This window comes from Notolepis coatsorum, assembly GCF_963971535.1.
Source record: "Notolepis coatsorum genome assembly, chromosome: 19".
Lineage (NCBI taxonomy): Eukaryota > Metazoa > Chordata > Actinopteri > Aulopiformes > Paralepididae > Notolepis > Notolepis coatsorum.
In genome coordinates this window covers 85,215-112,684 of record NC_140183.1, presented here as the reverse complement: position 1 = coordinate 112,684, position 27,470 = coordinate 85,215, and the positions used below count along the sequence as shown (strand labels likewise).

Here is a 27,470-nt window from a genome sequence, read left to right as displayed (position 1 = left end):
TGTGACCTAAATGCAGATGTCTGCGTTTTTTTGTCATAAAAAGGGATTTAATATCAAACAAACGGGAATATAAGTGGTTAAGATTTGGAAATAGTTGTACTCGTTTCCATATATATTGAGGATAGGATGTTAATGTACTTCCTGGAAAGATTTTTTTTTGAAAAAATATTAAAGATGAAGAATTATCTCGAAGACACTCTGATGTCACGAGACCGCCGCCATCTTGGTATAGGGGGACCATACGGATTTCTACCATCAAATGCATGCGTTGAGGTCCGTTTTTATTACATGTTTTATCACATTCTTGTTCATTTCATAACATTTTCATACGATTTGTTTTGAAAATATTGAGGCCAACATGGCATTTCACTATTTCGAAAGCCTTTCTGGTGATTCTAAGGCGAGATATGAGTCAAAGATCTCCCCCTGATTGACTTGACATAATGTCCATACAAAACACCTGCAGACATGGCCATCTCTCGAATACCCAAATTGAAGCTGCTGTGTTACGTTTTGTACTAATAACAAACACAGAAATCCAAATCACAAGTTTTATATAATACCAGCTGATGCATCACGGAGGAAAAAGTGGCTGGTGGCTAACGTTCGACTAACTTGCTCTGTGTTGTGGTCGTGGTAGCTACATGCTAAGCTAACGTTAATTACATAATATCGAACCGATAGGAGCTTATCTTATCTAATCTTACGTGGTGGTACCACGTGTGCCACTACCCGATCAAACATCCACGTAAGATTAGATAAGATAAGCTCCTATTGGTTCGATATTATGTAATTAACGTTAGCTTAGCATGTAGCTACCACGACCACAACACAGAGCGAGTTAGCTGAACGTTAGCCACCAGCCACTTTTCCCTCCGTGATGGTATAAAACTTGCGATTTGGATTTCTGTTTTTGTCATTAGTACAACGCGTAACACAGCAGCTCTTTGGCATTGTGAAGGACTGAAGAAAATTCCGCTTGATAGTCTTTAATTTGACGCTTTAACGATCCGTTTCTGCACTAAATGAACCGTACACAATGTACCAGTTTCCCCCCACGCTGCAGTTGCCTAGCAACAACAGACAGGAAGTTGACTTCGAGAATGGCCTTGAAGTTGATGCAAACATTTCATGCTTACGAATAAAACTCTCCTAACTTGTTAGGGTGGCATAATAAGGGTTAATTAAAAAGATGTACAAAAATTCTTTCATGGGTATCTGGAAGAGGGAGTGTGTTGATTGGGAATATGTGTAAAATGTAAATAAAAAATTTAAGAAATGATGTATAACATTATGGTATTTATTTAGTATATTAATATTGTAGTGCTGAGAGACGGGAGTCGGAGGCGATGTCCTGAAGTCGAAGGTAACTCCTTTAATATTCACCAGCAGCACAACTACAAGATACAATACAGTACTAGAAAGCTGAACAGAATGCCAGTGGCAGGAACGGCCACCGCTTAAATAGGAACGCTAGAGGTTTCTAGAAGGTTCTACTATGACATGGCGGGCAGGGAGGAGCCCTCCCCGACACCCGGGGGCACTGACATCGGTGAGGTCGCCGGTGACTCCGTGGGAGGCAGATCCCGGAGTAACGGCGGACGGCCTCTGCGGGGGGTAGGGCCAAGTCTACGGCTTGGGAAACGTCCACGTGTGCGCGCTTGATCCTGTCTACTGACACGGTCTCCTTCCTACCGCCCATGTCGATCATCAGGTCGCAATTATGCCACATCAATGTGGAACGCCCTACCCAAAGCTGTAAAGGAATGTGAATCACTACCCACTTTCAAAACCACTCTCAAAGAACACCTACGGGAGACTGCAATTCGAAACTGGCCCCTACAAATGTCCTAACACAACCCCCTCCAATGTACAGTAAAAATTACCAAGTATGGTCTTGTCAATATTCCAATGTACAGTTTTGCTTGTTCAGTTGTACAGTGTCCCCCACCCACCCCTCCTACCCAACCTCCCCCCCACTCCTACCCCCCCCCCCCCCCCCCCCCCCACCCACCCAACCACCTCCAATGTACAGTTTCTACGTCAAATGTATATACTCTTTTTTCTGGACACTTTTTGTATCACAAACAGTACTGTATTTGCAAATCTGGTATGTCATAAATGTATAGATGTAGCAGTACTGTCTATCTGTATCTCATGTGTGTTATATATGTCATGATGAATTGAAAATGGGGGACCCTGATGTAAACAAGACGAAAGTCTTTCTCTGGTCTGCATCCCCTTAACAATTGTATGTATTGAGCTGCACTGTACTGTACCCATTCTGCAATCTGTTAATAAAGTTTTCAATCAATCAATTCAAAACCGCAGGCGCCCACGTCGACCACCAGGTCCTTGTCCTCCTCCAGGTCTGGACGCTGACCACTCAGCCAGCACCCTGCCCAGCAGCTGGCACTCCAGGCCAATGGGTGAGGGATTGACGTTAATGAACGCGACCATGGCGGAGATCTCTGGAGAGTAGTGTGGGTCTGGCAGCTTGGTGGTGATGTACAGCCTGAACTTGTCATTGTAGGGGAACTCGATGCCTCCCAGCGTCAGCACGGTGGTGTCCCGCTCCCCCTTGTATGTCTGTCTCCGCAGGACGGGCTCGAGGAGAGCAAGATCGAGGTCCTCTCCGATGTTCTCCAGCAGGAAGGGTTTACCGAAGCGGATGGCGTTCTCGAGGACAAACAGGAAGTCCCGCCCACTGTCCCGGTGGTCGCTGAGCTCGATGATATCCAATCCAAGCTCCGTGTTCTTGATCCATCTGTTGGCCTTTCCCTGAGGGTCGATGAACAGAGGCCAGCACTCACCGAAGCCGGTGACGAGACCCCGCTCTCTGAAGCCACGCAGCCACTCGTCTGCCATGGCTGCCCGGTACTCTCCCTGGACCTGTGGGACACAGGTCACAACATGTTTACAGGAACCTTTTGGAGTTGTATTTGGAGTGTATTTCGTGACTGTAGGGCACTGTAGGGAACGTCAGGGTACAAGTCTGACCCACTTCCAGTGATGAAGCTAAGCTACGCTAACGGAGCGGCTGTTCCCTAAGCCTAATGCATGCACAGAGACAAAAAAGGTATGTATCTTCTTGTCTAACTCCAGGGAAGATGTTAAATAAGCTAATTTCCCAAAATGTTGGAGTTTTCCTCTTAGCTCCGCATCCGCGCTAATGATGGAGCATCGCCGTCGGTTGTGTGATAGTAAAGGGTTAACCTTCAGTTCTGTCGTGTGGCAGTGAAAGGGTTAACCTTCTGTATTGTCTGTCACAATGAAAGGGTTAACCTTCTGTCGTGTGGCAGTGAAAGGGTTAACCTTCTGTATTGTCACAGTGAAAGGGTTAAGAACTTTTCCATGCAGCCGGGGCGCGTCTATGCCTTCTGCAACACTGTTCGGTTTCCGCGTTGCCGTTTTGCGCTCTGATTGGCCGAGCTCCTCAGAGGCAGGAATACTAAGCTCCCCTTAACGCAATTTATACGAAATGGAAGTATTGATTACGCCGTAACGAATCATTAAAAAAATATACCGTTAACTGGAATATGTTGTGCCTTTACACATATGTTGGATTATGTAATTGGTTTGTCATGACAAACCAATAAAATATCGCATCGCCGGCTGTCTCTGGCTTGCTCCAGCGGACACCAGAGCTCAGCCAGCGGGGAGAATATGCTGCCGCGAGCGGCATCGCTGAGCTCTGGTGTCCGCTGGAGCAAGCCAGAGACAGCCGGCGATGCGATATTTTATTGGTTTGTATATGATTCGTTACGGCGTAATCAATACTTCCATTTCGTATAAATTGCGTTAAGGGGAGCTTAGTATTCCTGCCTCTGAGGAGCTTGTCGCGGCTCATGCGTGCGCTCGGCCAATCAGAGCGCAAAACGGCAACGCGGAAACCGAACAGCGCTGCAGAAGGCAGAGACGCAGCCTGGGCCCTGCGGGGGCGCGGCAATACTTTTACCAACTAACTTGCATTTTTCCGCAATCTGATTGGCCACTGACGTTTCTGGTCATGTGACATCTGCGCCAATCGTGTGACGCCTGTTTCTATCACCGGTTAAGCTTAGGCACTCTTTCGAAGTTGGTTAAGGTTAGAGTTTGTCTTAGAGCAGGGCGATAGAACACCAGCCCTGATTCCAAACTCTAATGTTAACCAACTTCGAAAGAGTCGCCTAAGCTTAAGTTAAGTGATAAACTAGGCGTTAGGTAGTTTGCAGGCTGTTAGAGGCGAAAATAGGCGCAGAAACAGGCGCCACGCGATTGGCGCACATGTCACATGACCAGAAACGTCAGTGGCCAATCAGATCGCGGAAAAATGCAAGTTAGTTAGTAAAAGAATAGACGCGGCTGGGGCACCCTGGGGAAACCTGATGTAAACAAGACGAAAGTCTTTCTCTGGTCTGCATCCCCTTAACAATTGTGTGTATTGAGCTGTACTGTATTGTACCCATTCTGCAATCTGTTAATAAAGTTTTCAATCAATCAATCAATCAATCAAATAAAGTTTCTGATGGGTTTTTTGTTTTGTCTGTTATGGGGTTTATTGGTTTTCTTTATAGTTTTCTTTTATTTGCCGGGTCTTGCTTATCCGGCCAGTTGACGGGATGTACAGTAGGTGGCGGTATGCGCCTTTTTTGTGATTGCAACCCGACATTAATTCCAAAGAAGAAGACATTGTAAAATGGATTGTACAAAGACCACTACACTTCCGCGTTACATTGAAATCGGGGAGGAGATTGCGGGGGGTGCATATGAATGAATGTGGACGAGAGCCGTGATGTAATGAATGAATGAATGAAAACTTTATTAACAGATTGCAGAATGGGTACAGTACAGTACAGCTCAATACATACAATTGTTAAGGGGATGCAGACCAGAGAAAGACTTTCGTCTTGTTTACATCAGGGTCCCCCATTTTCAATTCATCGTAACATATATGACATACATGACATACAGATAGACAGTACTGCTACATCTATACATTTATGACATACCAGATTTGCAATTACAGTACTGTTTGTGATACAAAAAGAGTCCAGAAAGAAAAGAGTATATACATTAGGCGTAGAAACTGTACATTGGATTGGGTAGGTGGGGGTGGGGGGGGACTGTACATTGGAGGTGGTTGGGTGGGTGGGGGGGGGGGGGGGGTGGTTGGGTAGGAGTGGGGGGGGGGGGGGGGGGTAGGAGGGGGGGGGGGGGGGGGTTGGGTAGGAGGGGTGGGTGGGGGACACTGTACAACTGTACAAACAAACACTGTACATTGGATTATTGACAAGACCATACTTGGTAATTTACTGTACATTGGAGGGGGTTGTGTTCGGACATTTACAGGGGCCAGTTTCGAGTTGCAGTCTCCCTTAGGTGTTTTTTGAGAGTGTTTTTGAAAGTGGGTAGTGATTCACATTCCTTTACAGCTTTGGGTAGGGCGTTCCACATTGATGTGGCATAATTGCGAAACGTGTTTAGTCCCTTGTTTGAGCCGAATCTGGGTTTAACATGATTTGTGGAGCTCCCTCTGGTGTTGTGATCGTGGTATTCACTGACCTTTGGGAAGTATTTTGTCATGTACATGGGTACCTTGGTCGTGTAGTGTATCTTGTAAGTGGTTGCCGATACGGCTGTGGGGGTGCTAGAGACATGATCGAATAGACGTTTATGCGCCTCGCTCTCCTGAACACGGCGTGACCCATAACTAATCGATCAGAACTAAATCGGCAGAGAAAAAGCCCATTTTAAAGCACCTATTCCGCATGGACATGCGCAGAGTGCCCATGGAGTCTGGACGACGCGAGATGACACTCGAATGAATGTGGACTGTTCTATCAGAGGGGGGAGCTTCGGTGGCCAATGTCCTTTCAGCCGAACAGGATAATGAAAAAATTATCCCACTAAATGGCCAGAAGCGTCTTATGGCGACATCTACAATTACCTCATTGAGTCTCCAGGTAGACTAATATTTATATTTAAGTGCAGCGGTCTGTAGCCACTTACATGACCATCGAAGCTCCCCCCTCTGATGGAACAGTCCACATTCATTCGAGCGTCATCTCGCGTCGTCCAGACTCCATGGGCACTCTGCGCATGTCCATGCGGAATAGGTGCTTTAAAACGGGCTTTTTCTCTGCCGATTTAGTTCTGATCGATTAGTTATGGGTCACGCCGTGTTCAGGAGAGCGAGGCGCATAAACGTCTATTCGATCATGTCTCTAGCACCCCCACAGCCGCAACCACTTACATCACGGCTTTCGTCCACATTCATTCATTTGACCCCCCCCCCGCAATCTCCTCCCTGATTTCAGAATCCCGGAAGTGTTACGGTGGTCTATGCGCCTTTTGTGGTCGCGATCTGTTTCTCGAAACTCGCGGCACTACATTTCCCGTCGCCCACCGCGCGGCGCACTGCCCCCTCCGCAGCGCGCCGCGCGGTGATGACGTCGGGACCTTGAATGACACATGGCTGCTCTCACAGCAGCGCCTCAGAAACCACCGTCTCCGTCTCGACCGTCACCACCACTTCACCAGCAACAACGTACGTTATTACCCCGACCTCTCTAACAACACTTTGTTTCCAAGGAGAGCAAAACAAAACTAACTTATTATTATACCCCACTGTCTCTCGGAGCTGTTATTAGCCTAGCTAGCTTGTTGTTAGCGGCTAACGTGGGTAGAAGTCAAACAGCCAGGAAGCCAGAGTTGGCAGCGAGTAACTAATAGAGTCCCAGGGTTCAGGGGTCAGGCCTGTGCTGCTTTATCAGCTCACTGTCTGCTACTAACAAGGATCAACAGTATGTTTCCAAACAGAACATGGAGTCGGTTTAATGCTGCTTTGACGTTACTTGTTGTTGTCCTCCAGACAATGTCACCTGTCTGTAGGTATATAGTTAGCCGCCACTAGGAGAGTCAACAGTGGCGTCTCCTTTACACTCACTCACGCTCACCCACCCCCCTCTATCGGAATTGAATGAATGAATGAAAACTTTATTTAACAGATTGCATAATGGGTACAGTACAGTACGGCTCAATACACACAATTGTTAAGGGGATGCTGTCTGATTGACAAGCTACAAGTCTATCAGTGAGCTGGATGCAATCCTACCTGGAGGGGAGAGAACAGATGGTGGAGGTAAACGGTACCCTATCCCCCCCCTCCCAGTGAGCTGTGGTGTTCCACAAGGAAGCATACTAGGACCGCTACTCTTCCTAATTTATGCAAATGACATGTCGTCAGCCTGTGACTGCAACTTGTTCCTGTTTGCGGACGACTCAGCCCTGCTGGTCTCTGACAAGAACAAGTTGCAGGTTGAAAAAACCCTCAGCTCAGAACTCGGCAGAATCTGCATATGGCTCGCTGATAACAAACTATCATTACACATGGGCAAAACAGAGTCCATTCTCTTCGGTTCAAATAACAAACTCAGCAAGACAGACGGCTTCTCTGTTACAGTGGGTGACAATATTGTCACAAGGAAAGATGAAATTACCTACCTGGGTTTCATCCTAGAGGCAAATCTCTCCTGTGATAAAATGGCATCCAAGGTAATAAAAAAAGTCAACCAACGAACTCGATTCTTGTACCGGATCTCCTCTCTGGTAAACAAGAATACCCTGAAGACTCTGGCAGGAGCACTCATTCAGGGGTACTACGACTATGCTTGCACCTCATGGTACCAAAGCACCTGGCGCTAAACACAAGATTACAAACATCACAAAACAAACTGGTCAGACTACTACTTGACCTTACCCCTAGAACCCACCTCACCCCTGCCCACTTTGCCAACCTAGGATGGGTTAGAGTAGACGACAGAGTACAGCAACTTGCAATGGGCCTGGTCTACAAGATACACTACACCACCAAGGTACCCATGTACACGTCAAAATACTTCCCAAAGGTCAGTGAATACCACGACCACAACACCAGAGGAAGCTCAACAAATCATGTTAAACCCATATTTGTCTCAAACAAGGGACTAAACACGTTTCGCAATTATGCCACATCAATGTGGAACGCCCTACCCACAGCTGAAGGAATGTGAATCCCTACCCACATTCAAAACCGCTCTTAAAGAGCACCTACGGGAGGCTGCAATTCGATACTGGCCACCGTAAATGTCCAACACCCCCACCACCTCCTAATGTACAGTCTCCTCCCCACCGCATGTATATATTCTCTCACCGCCGTATGTATATTTCTCTCCCACCCACCCACCCACCCCCTCCTAATGTACAGTCTCCTCCCCATCATATGTATATACTCTGCCAGGATCTATGGGTAACAGTACTGTATATTTGAATATCGTATATATGTCACAAATGTAACAGTACTAAATACCTGTGTCATGTATGTCCCTATGCCATAAATGTCATGTATGTTGTGAATGTCATAAATGTCATTATGAATTGAAAATGGGGGACCCTGATGTAAACAAGACGAAAGTCTTTCTCTGGTCTGCATCCCCTTAACAATTGTGTGTATTGAGCCGTACTGTATTGTACCCATTCTGCAATCTGTTAAAAAAAGTTTTCATTCATTCATGCACTTGTATTTTTCAGGTGCTGCTGTATATACTGTATGAGCGGCTAACGTTATAACAAGAAACAAGGTATGATTACTTTACTCGTGAATGTAGATTTAGGTGTCATGTACTTGTTTCCATTAATGGGTATTATTGGACTGAAAGGAGAGAAGGGGAGTCGGTTCAGCCACATGGACTTGGCTTTCTCAATTCATTATGAATTGAAAATGGGGGGACCCTGATGTAAACAAGACGAAAGTCTTTCTCTGGTCTGCATCCCCTTAACACTTTGAGTGCCACGGACGCGTTTTGTCGTTAGTTGCATGCCGCCAGTTGAATGCCAGCAACGCTATATAGCGTTTGTTTGTCGTATTCTTTTATTTTAATTTATTAGCGATGTTAATTCATATTTCATCAATCGAGCCTTACGCTAGTGTTGCAGACTCTCTCTGAGCTCCATTTGGGAAAATACCGCTATAATCGTTCAAAACCTACAAGTCCCACATTGCACTCAAGCCAACGGTCCAATCACAGTAGAGTGACATGACTGGTTTCAAGAGAAAAAAAGGAAATGACCAATCGGAAGCTCTCATTTTCTCTTTTACTTCCTGAGAGTCCGCCATTGTGATATGCGAGCGTTTTCTAAGACACAAGTAACATTAAGTTAATGTAATATTCTAGTCTTACCAATAGCAATAGATTTGAGAACACCTAGATGTATCGATAGCAATAGTAATATAATGTTAATGCAACAAAACGAATGCCTTGCTTTGTTAATCATAACGTTGATGCAGTAGCGTATGTCGTTGTGTTGGCTGTAACGGACATGACGATAACATAACGTGTACACATTAAAATTGCGATAATCGATTCTAACATTTTCAAATAGATGCAGTTGAATTTTCCCCTTAGGATCGATGCATTGCCAGCCATGCATTGTTACACCCCTACACCAAAGTAACTGGCCCACTGTGTATGTGTGTACAGCTAACTTGGCTAGCGTTATCAACAGCAGCGGTGGGCAATAGGGTCCAGCTGCAGCGCCGGACGGCCAGAGTGCAAGCGGTGTGACGTAATTGGCAGAATCGCCTGTCAATCAATGGTCTACCTGACACGCAAACTCATAAACAATGTTTCTGTACTGGAGGTGTACAGTATTTCAATAGGCAACCCTGAAAGGATTATTTTTCTAGAAGAGCAACACTAGCTCCCCCCTCTACTGATGGCCCTGGTTGTAAAGCCAGTGTCTCCTTTTTGTTCAATGTCACTGCCTTTCTTATTAGGCCTAGTTGTTGGCTACAACTTTGCCACAGTAGGCATTAATCACTTAATTAATAGTTCAAATAGTTTCCTCATTTTACTTTTCCGTCAAGCCAACTGAAGGATCCAAGTGATCGCCGAGCCGCAAAACAACGTGGAATACATATTTACAGTACCCACCGCTGAATCAATAAACGTGATCGATAATTGGAATGGCAATCAGGAATTGGAATAATCTTTTTGGAGAACATCTGATCTGAGTTAAGCAATTTATTTGACCAGTCTTGGGGTAATCGGATCTGTTTCTACCTATATATCAGCGTGTGTGTGTGTGTGTGTGTGTGTGTGCGCGCGCTGATCAGGAAATGAGAGACTATATTTTTCAGATCGCTTATATAACGTGCATAAGTACACATACTATCGATAATCTAGCGTTTATTTGAAAACGATTCATAAATAGGCCGAAAAATTACGACGTTTTTTGACGACGAAAAATGATGACGATGGGTACTGTATTGTACGCATTCTGCAATCTGTTAACGTTTTCAATCAACTGGCAGAACATATATTATCAGTATATATTGCTGATAATAAAAGAAGGATGTCATTTTTCAGGTTTGTGTAAACACAGCTTGTATCGTCTTGGACACTGTGTGTTTGGTCATGGCTGCATGCTGACAGCTGGACACGTGTGTTTGGTCATGGCTGCATGCTGACAGCTGGACACTGTGTGTTTGGTCATGGCTGCATGCTGACAGCTGGACACGTGTGTTTGGTCATGGCTGCATGCTGACAGCTGGACACTGTGTGTTTGGTCATGGCTGCATGCTGACAGCCGTGTCTTCGACCCTCACAATAACCAGGGGTTTTATCCAGATTTGAATCATCTACACTTTACTCCTGCCTTGGGTTCATAGGGTTCACCTTACCCTAGACTCTTCTACTATGTGTTTCCGTTAGAAAAAATTGTTGCCGGTCTCCGTGACCTGCAAGATTTCAATCTACCGGACAAATGAGATTAATTCCGGTCATAGTTTATTGAGCTTTAAAACAATTGATAGGCAGGCTATATAAAGAATGTCATCCTCAAGGCATGTAGATTTATTATATTATTACTTAAAACTAGGCTACTTTTGCGTATACAGTCATTAATATATTCCAAATAAAATAAGTCCCTCGATACTCCGTGCTGCTGCTGACTTGAAATAAAATAGACCGCGTATGTGGGCAGTCGGTCCGACACTAAACAGCAGTCTGTTATAATCACATTTTTATGAGCTAACGAATTCCGTTATATTGGACATTTGTATTAATTATATCAAGCGAAGAACTGAGAAAGCAGAGAGACGGCAACATTATCGTGGTTTGCGTGACGACTCTCTCCACCTCGCAACGACTTATTTGCAAAGAGTGGCGCTGCAGAGCAGCTCATTTAGCTGTTATTGGCTCTTTTCTGGGAACCGCACAGCAGCGCCCCCCACCCAACATTGGCTGAAAATGGCTGAATTGGAGTACTGCTGGAGTACTGCATTGTGCTGCTGCTGCTCTGGCTCTGCAGCTTCACAAAAGTTCGCACACCCAGCAGTAAGCTCTCGCTGACAACGTCGTTGTCATTATTAGAAGCAACGAGGAAACAAATGTAATGATCGTTTCGTTCATCGCATAGGCTATTTAATTTTAGCCTATTTTAATACAATTCAAATAATCAAATTGTGCTTAGACTCAGGGAATTATTTTCACCGGACATTAAGACCGGAGAGATTACATATGTCGGACTTCAACAGATTTTGCCGGTCAAATACCGGTAATTACCGGCTAACGGAAACGTTTACATACCTGTATGAAAGCCATGTACAATAATTCCATTATACTGTTATACCATATATATATATGCATATATCCATTTTCACATACCCGTGTAATGTATATATATATTAGGGGTGGGAATCGCCAGAGACCTCACGATACGATACTATCGTGATACTTGCGTCGCGACATTTTTATTTAATTTTTTTGGGATCAAATTAAATTTTTTCAACTGCAAAGTAAAACTTTGTCAACGTGTTTTATCTAATAAAATAAAGTTCAGTCTGGGCTGGCTAGGTGGTGCAGTGGGCAAGGCACTCACCACCAATGCAGGAGACGCTGGGTTCGAGCCCAGCTCTCCGCATTGCTATCAGCTTGGCTGGTCGTTCATACTAATACAATTGGCAGTATTAGGGGGTGGGAATTTGGGTTTGAGACGAATATGGGTTTAACATGATTTAATAATAATAATAATAATAATTCATTTAATTTATATAGCGCTTCTCAATAACCCGAAGTCGCTGACAGTAGTCGGGAGCAGGGGTACAAACAAAGAAATGAAATGAAATGATGAATGATTTGTTGAGCTTCCTCTGGTGTTGTGGTCGTGGTATTCACTGACCTTTGGGAAGTATTTTGACGTGTACATGGGTACCTTGGTGGTGTAGTGTATCTTGTAGACCAGGCCCAAGTTGCTGTACTCTGTCGTCTACTCTAACCCATCCTGGTGGGTGGGGATTGGACGTTGTGGACAGCGACTCCTACAGGTCGGTTGGTGCGCCTGCGCAGCAGAATCAGGAAGCGACGGGGGCGGCGTGCCCTCCAAACGCAGACCCCGACGCTGAGAGATCGCGCTGTGCAGGTGAAGAGATGCGACTGCTGCTTCCTCGAGTACCGGAGGGCACACGTGATGTAAGGCTTAGTCCACATTGCAGCCGGCCTGTGGGAGGCATGGCCTAACAACGTTCGAGACAGGGGAGGGTAGAATTGGACGATACGAAATTTGGATGGGAGAAAAATAGAAAATGGGAGAAAAAGTAGATACAAAAAAAAAAATAAAAAAAAAATCAGTCTGTTCATCTCACTTCAATAATTTTTATTGCAGAACATGGTATTTTCTCAAGCAGACGGATGTAAACACTGTAATCTGTGTTGCATGTACCTGACAAACTGAACTGTTTGTATTACAGTCATATTCCGACTTAACTGAATGCACATGTGTGTGTGTGGACTACTGTACTATTACAGGTATTGAAATGAACAATGCAACTTCCTTTATTTTTTTTATGAATAATTAAATATCGATACTTGGCGTCCCTGTATCGATACAGTATCGCCACGCAAAGTAGCGCGATACTACTACGTATCGATTTTTTCCCCCCACCCCTAATATCTACTCTAAAGGTTATACCACTCAACACTGGCTTACTGCCATAGTATTACTACCATAGTATATTTATACCTGTTCCACCTTTTATTCCTATCTATACGTTTATCACTATATAGCATAATTATACTGTACATACATCTGTTAAGCATATATTACACATTTAATCACTTTTACATTGTATATTGTTATTGCACTTTACTGTTACATTTCCACTCTGGTTAGATGCCAACTTATTTCCGTTGTACTGTACTTTAATCTGTACTGTACTTGTACTTTAATCTAATCTAAAGTTCATCCTGTATCTCAGTAGTAAGAATTTCTGTAGTGTAAATTGATCCATGACAACCTAAGGGTTTAGTGTAGTCTAATTTCCCATAAGTAGCCTATCCCGTTGTGATAAGAGCTGGATTATAGAACACACACACGCGCACACACACACACACACACACACACACACACACACACACACACACACACACGCACGCACGCACACACACACTACAGTGTATTGAAATGTTAAACTATTTTATTCCTCTCGTTCTCTTCCCTGGTCTCTCATTTAGTTCCCTTGTCTGTGGCCTAAACCAGTGGTTCTCAACCTGGGAGTCGGGACCCATGAGGGGGGTTGTGACATTATTTTTGGGGGACAGGAAAATATATACAAATAATAATAATACATGATCATGTTCATAATCTTTGGTACAGCTAAACTAGCAAGTCTAAGCTCCATCAAGTGAAAGAGCCTGAAAATGCATAAAGAATTTAATTTGAATCGCTACTGTCGGGTTCAGTTAATTTGACCTTGGAGAGACGGTAAGGAGACTGTTTTAGGTTCAAAGATTTATTACAGAGTGAATAAAACAATATTACAGAGAATACACATCACAGCTGTGGAGTGGACACAAAATCAGTACTTAGCTCAGGGCTTCGCAGAGACCGTGTGTCCAGGGCTGCTCCCTTCATTGCCAATTTATACTCCATGCAACACGTCTAAACAAGGACACAGCTAAAACAGCGAGGATCTCGGTTTACAGTCTTTGTCACCTGTGGGTCGAAATTAGTGCATTTCTATATGGCAATGGCCTGCTTTAATACAGTAAACGGCACATTTTGTAATAGTATACATATTTGTAGATGGTTGTCTATACATTCTTACAATGGATAAATGGAACAATAGATTGATTCATATAGCATATATTTGTGAGTACTGTAACTAGTTTATTTTAGTAGGCCAAATCCTGCCTCCTCTGTCTGTGCTTCCTACCAACAGCTGCCTGGCCTGGTCAGAAATAGCTGCTGGTATTGCCACTGAATAGAGAAGATTACAACACATGAGAATGATAGAAGGATAAATGTATTAAGGGTGACACTACCTTGACATTTGTATTCGTATAGAATCTGACCATTTGTGTATCATTACACCCCTAACACACACACACACACACACACACACACACACACACACACACACACACACACACACACACACACACACACACACACACACACACACACACACACACACACACACACACACATATCCAAGCAATTAGATAACCCCTGCCCTGTTCCATTCATCTACAGTAGAACAGAATTGAGCAAGAGTGCTTTTGGGAAACCCAGCGCAGGTTGGTACAGAGGAGACGTAAAAACAGAAAACACACCTGTCTCTTCTGATCCCAGGTCTGTAGGTGCAGGCCCCAGCAGGGGAGAGGGGGATGATGCAGCGTGTGCTATAGACATGTCTCTTCTGATCCCAGGTCTGTAGGTGCAGGCCCCAGCAGGATGATGCAGCGTGTTCTATAGACATGTCTCTTCTGATCCCAGGTCTGTAGGTGCAGGCCCCAGCAGGATGATGCAGCGTGTTCTATAGACATGTCTCTTCTGATCCCAGGTCTGTAGGTGCAGGCCCCAGCAGGATGATGCAGCGTGTTCTATAGACATGTCTCTTCTGATCCCAGGTCTGTAGGTGCAGGCCCCAGCAGGATGATGCAGCGTGTTCTATAGACATGTCTCTTCTGATCCCAGGTCTGTAGGTGCAGGCCCCAGCAGGGGAGAGGGGGATGATGCAGCGTGTTCTATAGACATGTCTCTTCTGATCCCAGGTCTGTAGGTGCAGGCCCCAGCAGGGGAGAGAGAGGGGGATGATGCAGCGTGTTCTATAGACATGTCTCTTCTGATCCCAGGTCTGTAGCTGCAGGCCCCAGCAGGGGAGAGAGAGGGGGATGATGCAGCGTGTTCTATAGACATGTCTCTTCTGATCCCAGGTCTGTAGGTGCAGGCCCCAGCAGGATGATGCAGCGTGTTCTATAGACATGTCTCTTCTGATCCCAGGTCTGTAGGTGCAGGCCCCAGCAGGATGATGCAGCGTGTTCTATAGACATGTCTCTTCTGATCCCAGGTCTGTAGGTGCAGGCCCCAGCAGGATGATGCAGCGTGTTCTATAGACATGTCTCTTCTGATCCCAGGTCTGTAGGTGCAGGCCCCAGCAGGGCAGAGAGAGGGGGATGATGCAGCGTGTTCTATAGACATGTCTCTTCTGATCCCAGGTCTGTAGGTGCAGGCCCCAGCAGGATGATGCAGCGTGTTCTATAGACATGTCTCTTCTGATCCCAGGTCTGTAGGTGCAGGCCCCAGCAGGGCAGAGAGAGGGGGATGATGCAGCGTGTTCTGTCCCACAAGACGTCACGCCAGGCGCCCGCCCTGCGCTCCTTGCTGCTCTCCATCTGCGAGCCTCCCGGGCCGCTCTGCTGCTGCTCACTCCGCCTGCCCCCACCCGCCACCAGGCGGCAGCGCTGGGTCGCTACCTCCGCCAGCAAGGCAGCCGAGCGCCCGAAACAACCACAGCAACAACAACGGCCACCGGAGGAGGAAGCAGCAGCACACTCCTCCTCCTCTTCCTCCCCCGCGGCCCGGGGAGAGCCCGTGGAGCTGGACCCGCTGCAGGACACGTCCATCGGCCTGCTGGAGCGCTACAAGAGGACCTTCAAGCAGTACGGGAAGGTGATGATCCCCGTCCACCTCCTCATGTCCTCCGTCTGGTTTGGATCCTTCTACTACGCTGCTATGAAGTGAGTTATGTTGGGGGTGAAAAATAACTTGGTACTAAGTTTAACTCTAGTACTGTAGTGTATCTAAATAAATTGTTTAGGTAGTTGGACTTTGCGCGTGAGTATTACTATTTCCATAACACCTGTAAGTACTAGATACTTTTAATAAAGGGTTTTCAGAGAAGACATGCAATCAAATCATAAAAATGATGTACAGTGTGGATGCACTGATATATGATGCAGCTACTTGGTTGATATGGGCTTTAAAAATCGCTATCTGTCCAATTTAATTCATCTTACTTATTGTAGAATTGTCATTTTTATTACCTTTCATACAGAAGCGTTTTGCTTAAAGGAACACGCCAACTTTTTGGGAAATTAGCTTATTTGCCATCTACCCTGGAGTTAGACAAGCAGATACCCTTTTATTGTCTGTGCATGCAGTAGGCTTAGGGAACAGCCGCACTGTTGAATGAATGAATGAAAACTTTATTTAACAGATTGCAGAATGGGTACAATACAGTACGGCTCAATTAGCCTAGCTTAGCGTCATTCACTGGAAGTAGGTGTGCCAGTGTAGCCTAGTTCCCAACAGTCTCGAAATACACTCCAAATACAACTCCAAAACTATTTTTTTTTTCAAAAACAGGGCGTTTGAGGTGATGAAATCACTGCTCCCAGGCAGCAGTGGTTCGGCAAAAATAGTTCCGAGTATATATCTGCTTAGAAAACGAAAATGTCTAATTATTATATCTTTTTTTCTCCACATGGTAAATACACAACATGTTTACAGGAAAGTTTTGGAGTTGTATTTGGAGTGTATTGGGGGTGTATTTGGAGTGTATTGGGGGTGTATTTGGAGTGTATTGGTGGTGACAGTTGGGAACTAGGCTACACCTACTTCCAGCTAAGCTAGGCTAACGGCACGGCTGTTCCCTAAGCCTACTGCAGGCACAGAGATGAACAGGGTGTGTATCTGCTTGTCTAACTCCAGGGTAGATGGCAAATAAGCTAATTTCCCCAAAAGTTGGCGTGTTCCTTTTAATTCACGTGCCTAGTAGGGCTGAATGATTAATCGATTATAAAACAAAATCGCGATTTGTAATAATGCCATTAGCAAATCGCAAAGCCTGAGATTTTGGATACGTTATACAGTGAGTCTGATTCAAGGTTTTTTCTTGCGTGCCAGTCATGCTTACCAATCAGAAGTGCCGTGCTCTCATTGCTCACCAATCAGAAGTAGCCCAAGGTAGCTACGTATACGCCCAACAACAACAGCAGCTTGTGACGCCCTGGTGCTCTCTACTGTACGTTCAATTAACGTTTAAGTAGCAAAATGTTGCACTATACAAACGAACTGGATAGTTGATGATAATAAACATTTAACTTCATTAGCTCAAATATTCTAAAATCATTAAGTCTGCTATAAGCCACTCTCCCTTTCTGTGTGTGTGTGTGTGCGTGCGTGCGTCCCATATCTGGTCTTTGGAAGTTTGATAGTATTTACTGAGGATTGACAGATACTGTTGATATTTAAACATAGAAAATGTATAATACATAATAAATGTATACATGATCATACTATCATCAAACAAGAGGTGGACGCGGGCAAATACTGCGGCATGGTCATGCTGGACCTACAAAAGGCCTTCGACACTGTCAATCACTCCATTCTGATGGACAAGCTAAAAGCAATTGGTTTTGATAGTTCTTCAGTGAGCTGGATGCAATCCTACCTGGAGGGGAGAGAGCAGATTTAGTGCCTAGTGAACAAAATAAAAATGCTGACAAGGATTATTTTAAAGGACAAATAGACTTCTGTTAATTTCTCTTAACTTATGCGGTTGTGCCCTTTCATTTGTGAAGGAGTATTATAACATCCCCAACACTCATGCTAACTAGGGATGTCCGATATTATCGGCCTACCGATATTATCGGCCGATATTGGCATTAAAATGTGATATCGGAAATTATCGGTATCTGTTTATAAAAAAAAAAAAAAAAATGTTTTTTTTTACATTTATTTAACCTTTATTTACCCAGGCAAGCAAGTAAGAACAAATTCAGATTTTATTTATTGTCAAAAGTATGCATAATGTTGTGTTAATTCCACGACAAGAGATATGTAATGTTAATTACCTGAAATTATTCTGTTTTTTGGAGGGGGGGGGAAACCCTGCATATATCGGTATCGGTTGATATCGGTATTGGAAATTAAAAGTTGGACAATATCGAACATCCCTAATGCTAACACTTAAAGGAACACGCCAACATTATGGGAAATGTGCTTACCATCTTCTCCAGTTGTCAAGACGAGAAGATAAATACCAGTGTCCTCTCTGTGCATTCAGTAGAAAGCTCAAATGCACAAATTAATGTAGGTAGATGCGGACCAGCTAGTCTGGCTATTCGCCAAAAACACCTCTCAGTGATTTAAGCTAAGCTAGTGGTCCGCTTCCATTAACCCTTTCACTGCCACACGGCAGAAGGTTAACCCTTTACTATCACACAACCGACGGCGATGCTCCATCCGCGGATGCGGAGCTAATGATGGAGCATCGCCGTCGGTTGTGTGATAGTAAAGGGCTAACCTTCTGTATTGTCACAGTGAAAGGGTTAACCGGCTGTCGTGTGACAGTGAAAGGGTTAATTTGCTAAGCTAGGCTAGCTTGCAGCCAGATAAGTTTCTCCTGAACGCACCGAGAGGAAAGGCGAGTGGGGGTGGAATTATAGAATCATATGGTGGAACTCTGGGATCTGCAGTGTTTACAGTCGGGCGCTGTTGTGTTCTTGTGAAGGCTGTTGAGATATGTATTGTGATATTGGGCAGTGCTATACAAATACATTTGACTTAAGGTTTGTGGTCTAAAACTACCACCAGACCAAGCACTGTGGCGCTCCAGTAGCACCACATAGCGCGCTGAGTCGCGAAGCGGTCGTCCCGGGTTCGTTTCCCAGTCCCGGCGACCATTTGCCGCATGTCTTCCCTACCTCTCCTCCCGTTCTCCCTCTCTCCCTCTATCGGTCCTGCGTGGCCAGAAAAAGCTGAAAATGCTATAAATAAAAGTTTTTAAAGTAAAAAAAAAAAAAGACCAAGCACTATAACTGTAATTGAAAAGTACGACTTTAAAGACGCATTGTTTGTCAACCACTCACAAGTTTTGTCTGATAGTTGTTGTGGGGACTTTCTATATACTTAGTCATGTTAACAGTTTTACATGTCATAGTTGTCTTCATACTCATGTGTGTGAAGGGACCTTAAGCATGTAACTAACTTTCATATTATGTAATCTTTTTTGTTTTTGTTTTTTGATCCCATTTTCTATATTTTCTCCCATCCCAATTTCGTATCATCCAATTCAACCCTCCCCTGTCACGGACGCTGTTTCTTGCCTCCCACAAGCTGGCTGCAATGTGGACTAAGTCATACAGAGCACAAGTCCCCTCCGGTACTTGAGGTAACAGCAGTCGCATCTTTTCACCTGCGCAGCTCGATCTCTCAGTGGCGAGGAGTAACGCGTGGGAGGCTCACGCTGCCCCCGACACTTCCTGATTCTACTGCGCAGGCGCACCAACCGACCTGTAGGAGTCGCTGTCCACAACGCCCGATCCCCACCCATCAGTTTCCCTCCCCCTAATACGGCCAATGTGTATTAGTATGAACGACCAGCTAAACTGAAAGCAATGTGGAGCGCTATGATCGAACAGGCGAGCCCAGCGTCTCTGCATTCGTGGCGAGCGCCTTGCCCACTACGCCACGTAGCCGCCCTATATTATGTAATCTTTCAGCATCGTTTTAGCATTTTTGCATTTAAAAAAAGTTAGCATTTTATACTTCATTGTTTGTATTTTGTACTTAATTTTGTACTTTAGTTGTATATTGTATATTTGTATAGTGTTTGGTCTTTATTCTTGTTACTGTATGAAGCACAATCTCAGGGCGCTCATACAGAACCAAGCATGTCACTGTAATGTACATGTACCTTATACGTGACAAATAAAACAACTTGAAACCGCTAACTAGTTAGTTACCACTCAAAGTAACCCTTTTCAATCCGCTCTTCGGTTTTCTAAAAGTGCAGTCACAGCAACGTTGTGACTAGGGACGGCACAATGCCACCTTTTCATGTCCGATACCGATATCACAGCCTTGAGAATCTGCCGATACCGATCCGATACTGCCCCCCGCTCTTAAAAACCCGTGTTTAACCTAGCCATCTTTAAAACATGCTAAAACTGTGAAACAAATGTCTTACTCCCATAAAGAAGAAATACATAGCATACATACTGCTGCTTTTTATTTTCTTAAAATCTTTTAGTTAATAAGACAACGATTTGATGACTGCTTTCTGTCCTGGTGTCTAAACTGTCCGTTTTCCGGTGCAAACATAGTGCTGAAAATATACACTTTGACTGCTGTTTTGATAGCGTTAGGGTCTTTACTCTCTTGGCTACATTGAAAAAGAAATAATTAATTCTGACTATATTGATATATTTGTGACGTTAAATAAATGACGTGAAACTCAAACCGGGCCGTGTCTGAGTTAAAATGCCGGTTTGGCAACATGATGCGAGACTAAGCGTCAGAAAACCTACATTTTCAACAACGGAAAGGGGCTGGTCGTCCCAACACAATACATTTGTTTATTAATCTTATCAGCTTTGCTTTGTTACCGTCTGCAGGGATTTTCTCGCACTTCTGAATGGTTTCCAGCGATGCAAACGTTTCCTCTTGGCATTCGTTGCACGTATGAACTCGGCGTACTCTATTTCCACGATGAATTTCCAAGTGTTTTAAGTCTGTGGTGTTGAAGTTTCCAGTGTTGCTGCCACCCCTAGAAATACTTGCATTGTTGCGGCTGTTTCTCCTTTTTCTTCTTTGAGCTTAAAATAACTCCACACAGCTGACATGATCGCAACGTGCTGCTAACAAGTTGACTCATGTTTGTTTAGCCAATGTTGTTGTCACGACAGTCACGCTAATACTGTTCACGTGATGGCACGCTTTACAGCATATATCGGATCGGAAAATACTTCCTGTTGTTTTTCCAATATTCGATCCTGTGAATTTGGCCAGTATTGGACCGATACGAGTATTGGATCGGTGCCGTCCCTAGTTGTGACGCCAGAGGACTCGGCCTGATGCAAGGCAGTGTCACGCCGTTACCATCACTTGGCTGCCTTACAGTAAAAGACTAAGAACACAACGTGGTGTTTGTCCTCTGCCGCTCTGAACCGCTCTCCTTCTGTCCTCAGGGGGGTGAACGTGGTGCCCTTTCTGGAGCTGATGGGTTTACCAGAGTCGATAGTCTGCCTCTTGAGAGACTCCTCCAGCGGCTACGCCCTGACTGCCTATGCCATGTACAAGGTACAGTACTGTGGTCCACACAACCTGCCATGTACAAGGTACAGTACTGTGGTCCACACAACCTGCCATGTACAAGGTACAGTACTGTGGTCCACACAACCTGCCATGTACAAGGTACAGTACTGTGGTCCACACAACCTCTAGTTCAGCACGGCACAGTTCCAATAGGGTAGTCGTTTTAAAAGTCAAATACAAATTCTAAGTGCTGATAGTTATTTCCTTGAAAATTGTGAGCACACATCGGCCATTATTACAAATATGCTTCAGTCTTTAATGTGCCCCAGATTTAGAGTTCTGCGTTCAATTGCAAGACAATAATGTGGGTAACATGATTTTAGTAATTGTACAGATTTGTCAATAAAATAGATTATTCAATTAGAACAAGACAGGATTCCTGGCACTCAAAGTATTACAGAAAGAAAGATCACTTAAAAGGCTTTAAACAATACAGCCTTGCCACAATAAAGGCTTTTTAACTTATCCCTGTTCCTGTAATACTTGCCAGGGATTCCGTCTTGTTCCAGTTGTATTTTCCCAAAGACCCACGAGCACCTGGTGACTGTTTGTGAAAATATTGTACTCTGCTACTTAGATGATTAAATTGGTTGATAAAATATTAGGACTATTTATCCATCTAGAATTTATTTAGTTTACTAACTGCTGTTAACACAATGGATGCCAGCCATTAGACGCGGAGAGCTGTAGCTGGGGGCCAAGCATTAAAACATACCACTGCGTGACCTTGTTTGTAGAGCTACATCTATATTCTATATTATAGCCATGGATACAATATTATATAGTCATTTGACACCGTGTTTTTCCATGCATACATTCCCGTGTTATACCGTGGTGAATATAAGTATGGTTTTACAGCGGTATGGGGTAATTCCTGAAATAGCCATATAGGTAAATTCTACTATTGCCTATAGTTTCTTGCCTATACACGCTAGTATTCCCGAATCAAATATATACAGTAGCTATTATGTTTCATCATGAATACATGAAGGGGGGGTGGGGGGGTCGTTTCTGATAATTGATTACCAGTAACGGCATTAGTATTGAACGCTCACGTTCAGGCCCTGCCCGACAATAAGCCTGACTGTAATGCAACATTTGAAGCCCTAGCCCGAGTGAAAACCCCCAAAATTTTTTTTTTTAAATATTCGAAACACGGTTTTATATGAACTTAATAAATAAACAAAAACGAAAATGTCCAATAGGTCTACCTAAATAACAGATAGGCGCATATCGCGCTGAAAACTAACGAAGCATTTATATTATAGCCAAATATTACTTTTTTGTTTTGTTTTAAATATTCGAAACACTGTTTATATATTAACTTAATAAATAAATAAAAATTAAAATGTCCAATAGGTCTACCTAAGTAACACGTATCACGCTGAAAACTAACGAAGCATTATATAGCCTGTCTTATGCGTCTTTCTTATGCCGTCTATTCCCAGTGCGCGCGTTAGACTGACTCGCACAGTGACGGCGAAAACAATAACCAATCACAGACAGAGTGAAGTGTGGGTGGGTGGGTGGGTGTGTGTTTTGAACTGTCAAAACAATTAAATACCCCCACACTGCAGACACAGACTAAAACATTAATGTCATGACACAAAAGCATACAGAAAACACTCGACCAGCAGCCAATTAATTTGAGTAAATCAAGACTCACCACTTCGCTGTTGGCGTCGGCAACAAAAAACGTCTTGCGTTGAACAGAGTTAACAAAACGTCGCCAACCGGCTGCTGCATCCAAGAACAAATTAAAAACCTTCGCCAACTGGCTATATTCCAACGTCAAACAACAAATGAAACACTTCGGTCCGCTGTTCATTTGCATGGCGCTGTGGATGAAAATAATTGCACCATCCACCATTGATGGCTTCAGCACTGTGCTACTCTTCTCGAGTTCTCCCTGCAGTAATTACATCAAAATGCTTCCAAAAATGCAGCTTTCCCAGACGCATTGGGAACTTTCAAAACCTCTCCCTTTACTATTCTATCTGTTAGCTTATCCATCTTGACTCAGACATGAGGCTCTCGCTCTCTGATCTGATGACGGCACTACGTTACGTTACGGCGCAAAAAAGAATGAAAGCAGCGCGAGTGCAATAAAAAAAAGAGGGAGCTGCCCGGCCCGGCCGAGCCTGAATTATTTATTTAAAAACAAAGCCCTACCCAGCCCGAACCCGTCGGGTCGGGTCAGGCCCCGTCGGGCTCGGGCAGGGATGCAGTGCACTAGTTAGACCACTGCACCTCCGCGTTACATGGAGCTCATGGAGGAGAGAGCGGGGGGGAGAAAATGAATGTGGAGCCTTGACGTTACGTGGTTGTAGCCACGGCTGTGGGGGCGCTGGAGACACGATCCAATAGACCTTTATACGCACCTACTCCCGAACTACGCATGCGCAGATTGATGAACCTAGACTCCGTGGGCAATCTGCGCATGCAGAGTTTCAGAGTAGGTGCGGAAAAAGCGACTATAGCTCGGTCGAGAAAGTGTTGATCGACTTGCGATTGGTCTCTCCGTGTTCAGGAGACTCGGGCGTATAAAGGTCTATCGGATCATGTCTCCAGCGCCCCCACAGCCGTGGCTACAACCACTTAATGTCAAGGCTCTCATCCACATTCATTCATTTTCTCCCCCCGCTCTCTCTCCCATGATTTCAGAATCCCAGAAGTGATGTCTGTGTCAAATGAGAATTTAGCGTTTTCTTAATTTTCTGATGTTTGAAATAGGGATGGGCGTGATTAATCGATTAATCGTAGCTATGAGAAAATCGATCTTAAATACATATTTGTTTCACATGTATGTGTAAGATTATAACTGTTTGTTGGTTTCCTTAAACATATACGTGAATGAACAAAATTAAGTAAAAATTTGATTTTAATATTTTTTTTAATGTTTCTTTCCCTTTTTCGAGTAACACACGATCACTAGAGTAATAGCATGCGATCAGTCGATCTGGGTTTTTCTTTAAAATGCCCATCCCTGGTTTGAAACCAAAGCATTCCCTTTGACCCATGTTTATCCTCGTGTCTCTGTCTCGCTGCAGATTGCGACGCCTGCCCGGTACACGGTGACGCTGGGCGGCACGTCCCTCTCGGTGCAGTACCTCCGTAAGCACGGCTACCTCTCCACGCCGCCGCCGGTCAAGGACTACATCCACGACCGCATGGAGGAGACCAGGGACATGCTGACGGAGAAGATGGAGGAGACCAAAGAGAGACTCTCTGAAAAAATGGAGGAAACCAAAGAACTGCTGACGGAGAAGATGGAAGGAACGAAAGAGCGTCTGTCCGAGCGGATGGAACACACGAAGGACATACTCAGTGAGAAGCTGCAGGAAACCAAAGACAAAGTCTCGGAAACGACCATGTTCAGGAAGAAAAATGATAAGTGAACGATGTTTACGGGCTCTGAGTTCTTTAGTCTTTCAGTGTCTCAGCGAGTCTGGAGTAGATTCAGGGCAGAAGACAGGAGGCACTTGTTGTGAATCAGCATCTGATTGCACTGCTCACGTCCTGACATTTCATTACACACATCTCAGTTCTTACTTTTTCTCTACTAGTGTAATAAATAACATCCCAAACTACAAATGCCGGGATCTCTCATTAAAAAAAAATATATATATATTTTATATTATAAAAATATCTATACCAGGCTGAAATAGGTTATTAATCAGGAGAAATTCACCAATACCGTCACCAAGAGTTGTGTGTAACAAAGCCACTTGATTTAAGCCAAGATGTCTCCTAACGGGGAAAATGTATTGCATCTCATCTCAACCATGTCTGTCCAATCAATGACCCCAAATGAATGGTCTTAAGACTCGGTGGAAGTGATGCATCTGATCTGTGCATCCCTGTAACGATGCTAAATGTAGACGAGACAGTAGTTTGTAGCGTCCGCCTGAGCTAATGATGGAGCATCGCCGTCGGTTGTGTGATAGTAAAGGGCTAACCTTCTGTATTGTCACAGTGAAAGGGTTAACCGGCTGTCGTGTGGCAGTGGAAGGGTTAAGAGGTACCTGGCAAGGCTGCCCTCTGACTCCATCTCGTCCTACATTAAACGCAATAACTATAATCCCTTTTAGTCGGTGGTTCTCAGCCACTGTGATGTTGCCACAGCCTTATACAACAGTGGAAAGTCCAAAAGGCACATCTAGTCGTTCAGCTTGTAGTCGTATGAAGCGTAGAACGATCATACGAGAAGAAGAGTGCAAAATATGACCAGCAGCAGCAGCTGGCCAAGGAGCAAAATGTGTTGACTTTGAAATTTCATTCTATTTTAATGAAGCAATGTTGATATGTTTGATGTTGACTTTCTTTACATTAAAATCTCTGGGGACACCTGCGCTGACCTCGAGGCAGACCAGTGGGCCTCGGCTCACCAGTGGAGAGAATACAACGTGGAGCTTCACGGTTTCCTGTGTGTGCGAGTCCGTCTAAGTCTTTCTGAAGGCTCATCACCCTGTGTCTTTTCTAATGTTATATGAGAAAGAAATTTACGTTTTCTAATGTATTTGTATCCAATAGCCAAAGCTAATATATTGCGTTATTTTCTTCCGTACTACCTGATGTATTGTTGGTGTGACGAGAGAGAATCTGATGTTTGATTTTAGACCACGCTCTGGGAGGAAATTGGGATGTCATGTCATGTAATTATGTGTCATACATGTAACCATGTATTTTTTTTTATCATTATACATGTGATAAATGATTGTCACTAGATTCAGACGATGTTTAAAGTCTCGTCAGTTTGCCAGCTGTAAAGTGTATGGTACCAGTCAAACTGTATAGCAGAACCTGCTGTCGTACGTTCAAATGTATTTCTGTTAAAACTACAACTCAATAAAGCAACATGCTAAACACATTATAATCTGTTCTTCATTCCTCAGGGTTCCTACTTCAGTCTGAATAAATACTGTTTTGTCCTGAAACACAAACATTTAATATAGTTGTATAGCCATTGTCATTAAATATTTTGTGGTATTTGCTGTTGTGAAAAAGCTATCGTGTAGGTTGATATATGACCTAAAGAGTAGGATATCTCCATTTCCAAGATTTTGAAATAAAACTGGGAGTTTTACACACCTCATTTAGAGAAGCCATTCAAACTTCTGAAGTTTCCTCGTGATGAAATAACTATAATGATTAGCGATAGTAAAACTAAATTTAGCGTCATCTACCTGCCAAAGTTTTACCGGACCAATCCTACCCATTTAACCATGATCCTCAAGTTCAAGTTTGTTTTTATTTGTCAGAACAAAATACCGGATACTTTATAATGAAATGCTTGTTTCTTATGAGCCACTGAGAGTGCGCTGCATACAGTAAAGAGAAAGTAAGTAAAACAATTAAGAAGTAAAAAGTAGGTAAAGTCAATATACATACAATATACAATACAGAGTAAAATGAGTAACAGTGAGGTACAATGCACGGGTACAGAACTTGGGGTAGGGTGCAAATGAGGTATTGAATGTGGTGCAAATCTCTATTAAATAATAATAATATATTTAATAATAGGTAAATATAAAGTGGGTGGTAAGGTGAGTGTTTGTTTAGATCCTGCCCTACTCTCTTGGCACGGAGTGAGTTTTCAGAGTAAAATGCAGGTCAGTGTCACATTTAATGCAGGTCGATACCGAGCAGCCTTTTGTGTGATGCCAAGCGAGCCACGCGGACGTCTGCACGGTTAGAAAATTGGAGCTTCGCGCTTTGAGTCCGCTTTGAGTACACTTTGAGTACACTTTGAGTACGCTTTGTGTAACTGAGGGGTACAATTCCCTGACTGTATTGATAAGTATGGTATCATTAAACCACTACCGCTTTATGTACTTTAATTACTGGCCATACAGTACATGATATCTAAATATAATGAACACTTCCCACAATGAACCGGTTCTACACAAAGTTGTCTTTAAGTATTTATTGCAGCAAAAGGTACATAATACTTCTCTATTATACTTTGAATGCACTTGTAAGGCAAAGGAATGTGCGTAGGCAAATCAACAATGAATGTCCATTCTCTGGTTACGCAGGAGGTAATTATACAACCTGAATCTTAGGGA

General features: G+C 43.9%; 1 protein-coding gene across 1 annotated transcript; it reads left to right on the top strand.

Annotated features, from left to right (window-relative positions):
- Positions 1-6,461: 6,461 nt before the first annotated feature.
- Positions 6,462-26,278, top strand: fam210ab (family with sequence similarity 210 member Ab). The gene is made up of 4 exons (XM_084336169.1): positions 6,462-6,529; positions 15,586-16,040; positions 21,276-21,387; positions 24,453-26,278. Exons 2-4 carry the CDS (start codon positions 15,625-15,627, stop codon positions 24,798-24,800), a joined length of 876 nt encoding a protein of 291 aa, XP_084192295.1. The 5' UTR covers positions 6,462-6,529; positions 15,586-15,624; the 3' UTR covers positions 24,801-26,278.
- The last annotated feature ends 1,192 nt before the right edge of the window (positions 26,279-27,470 follow it).

What these genes read in the sequence shown, in the direction of transcription:
- fam210ab (XM_084336169.1), top strand. Translation starts at nt 15,625, where the DNA reads ATGATGCAGCGTGTTCTGTCCCACAAGACGTCACGCCAGGCGCCCGCC. An exon ending in TTCTACTACGCTGCTATGAA is followed by an intron (nt 16,041 to 21,275) that starts GTGAGTTATGTT and finishes TTCTGTCCTCAG; the next exon opens with GGGGGTGAACGTGGTGCCCT. An exon ending in CTGCCTATGCCATGTACAAG is followed by an intron (nt 21,388 to 24,452) that starts GTACAGTACTGT and finishes GTCTCGCTGCAG; the next exon opens with ATTGCGACGCCTGCCCGGTA.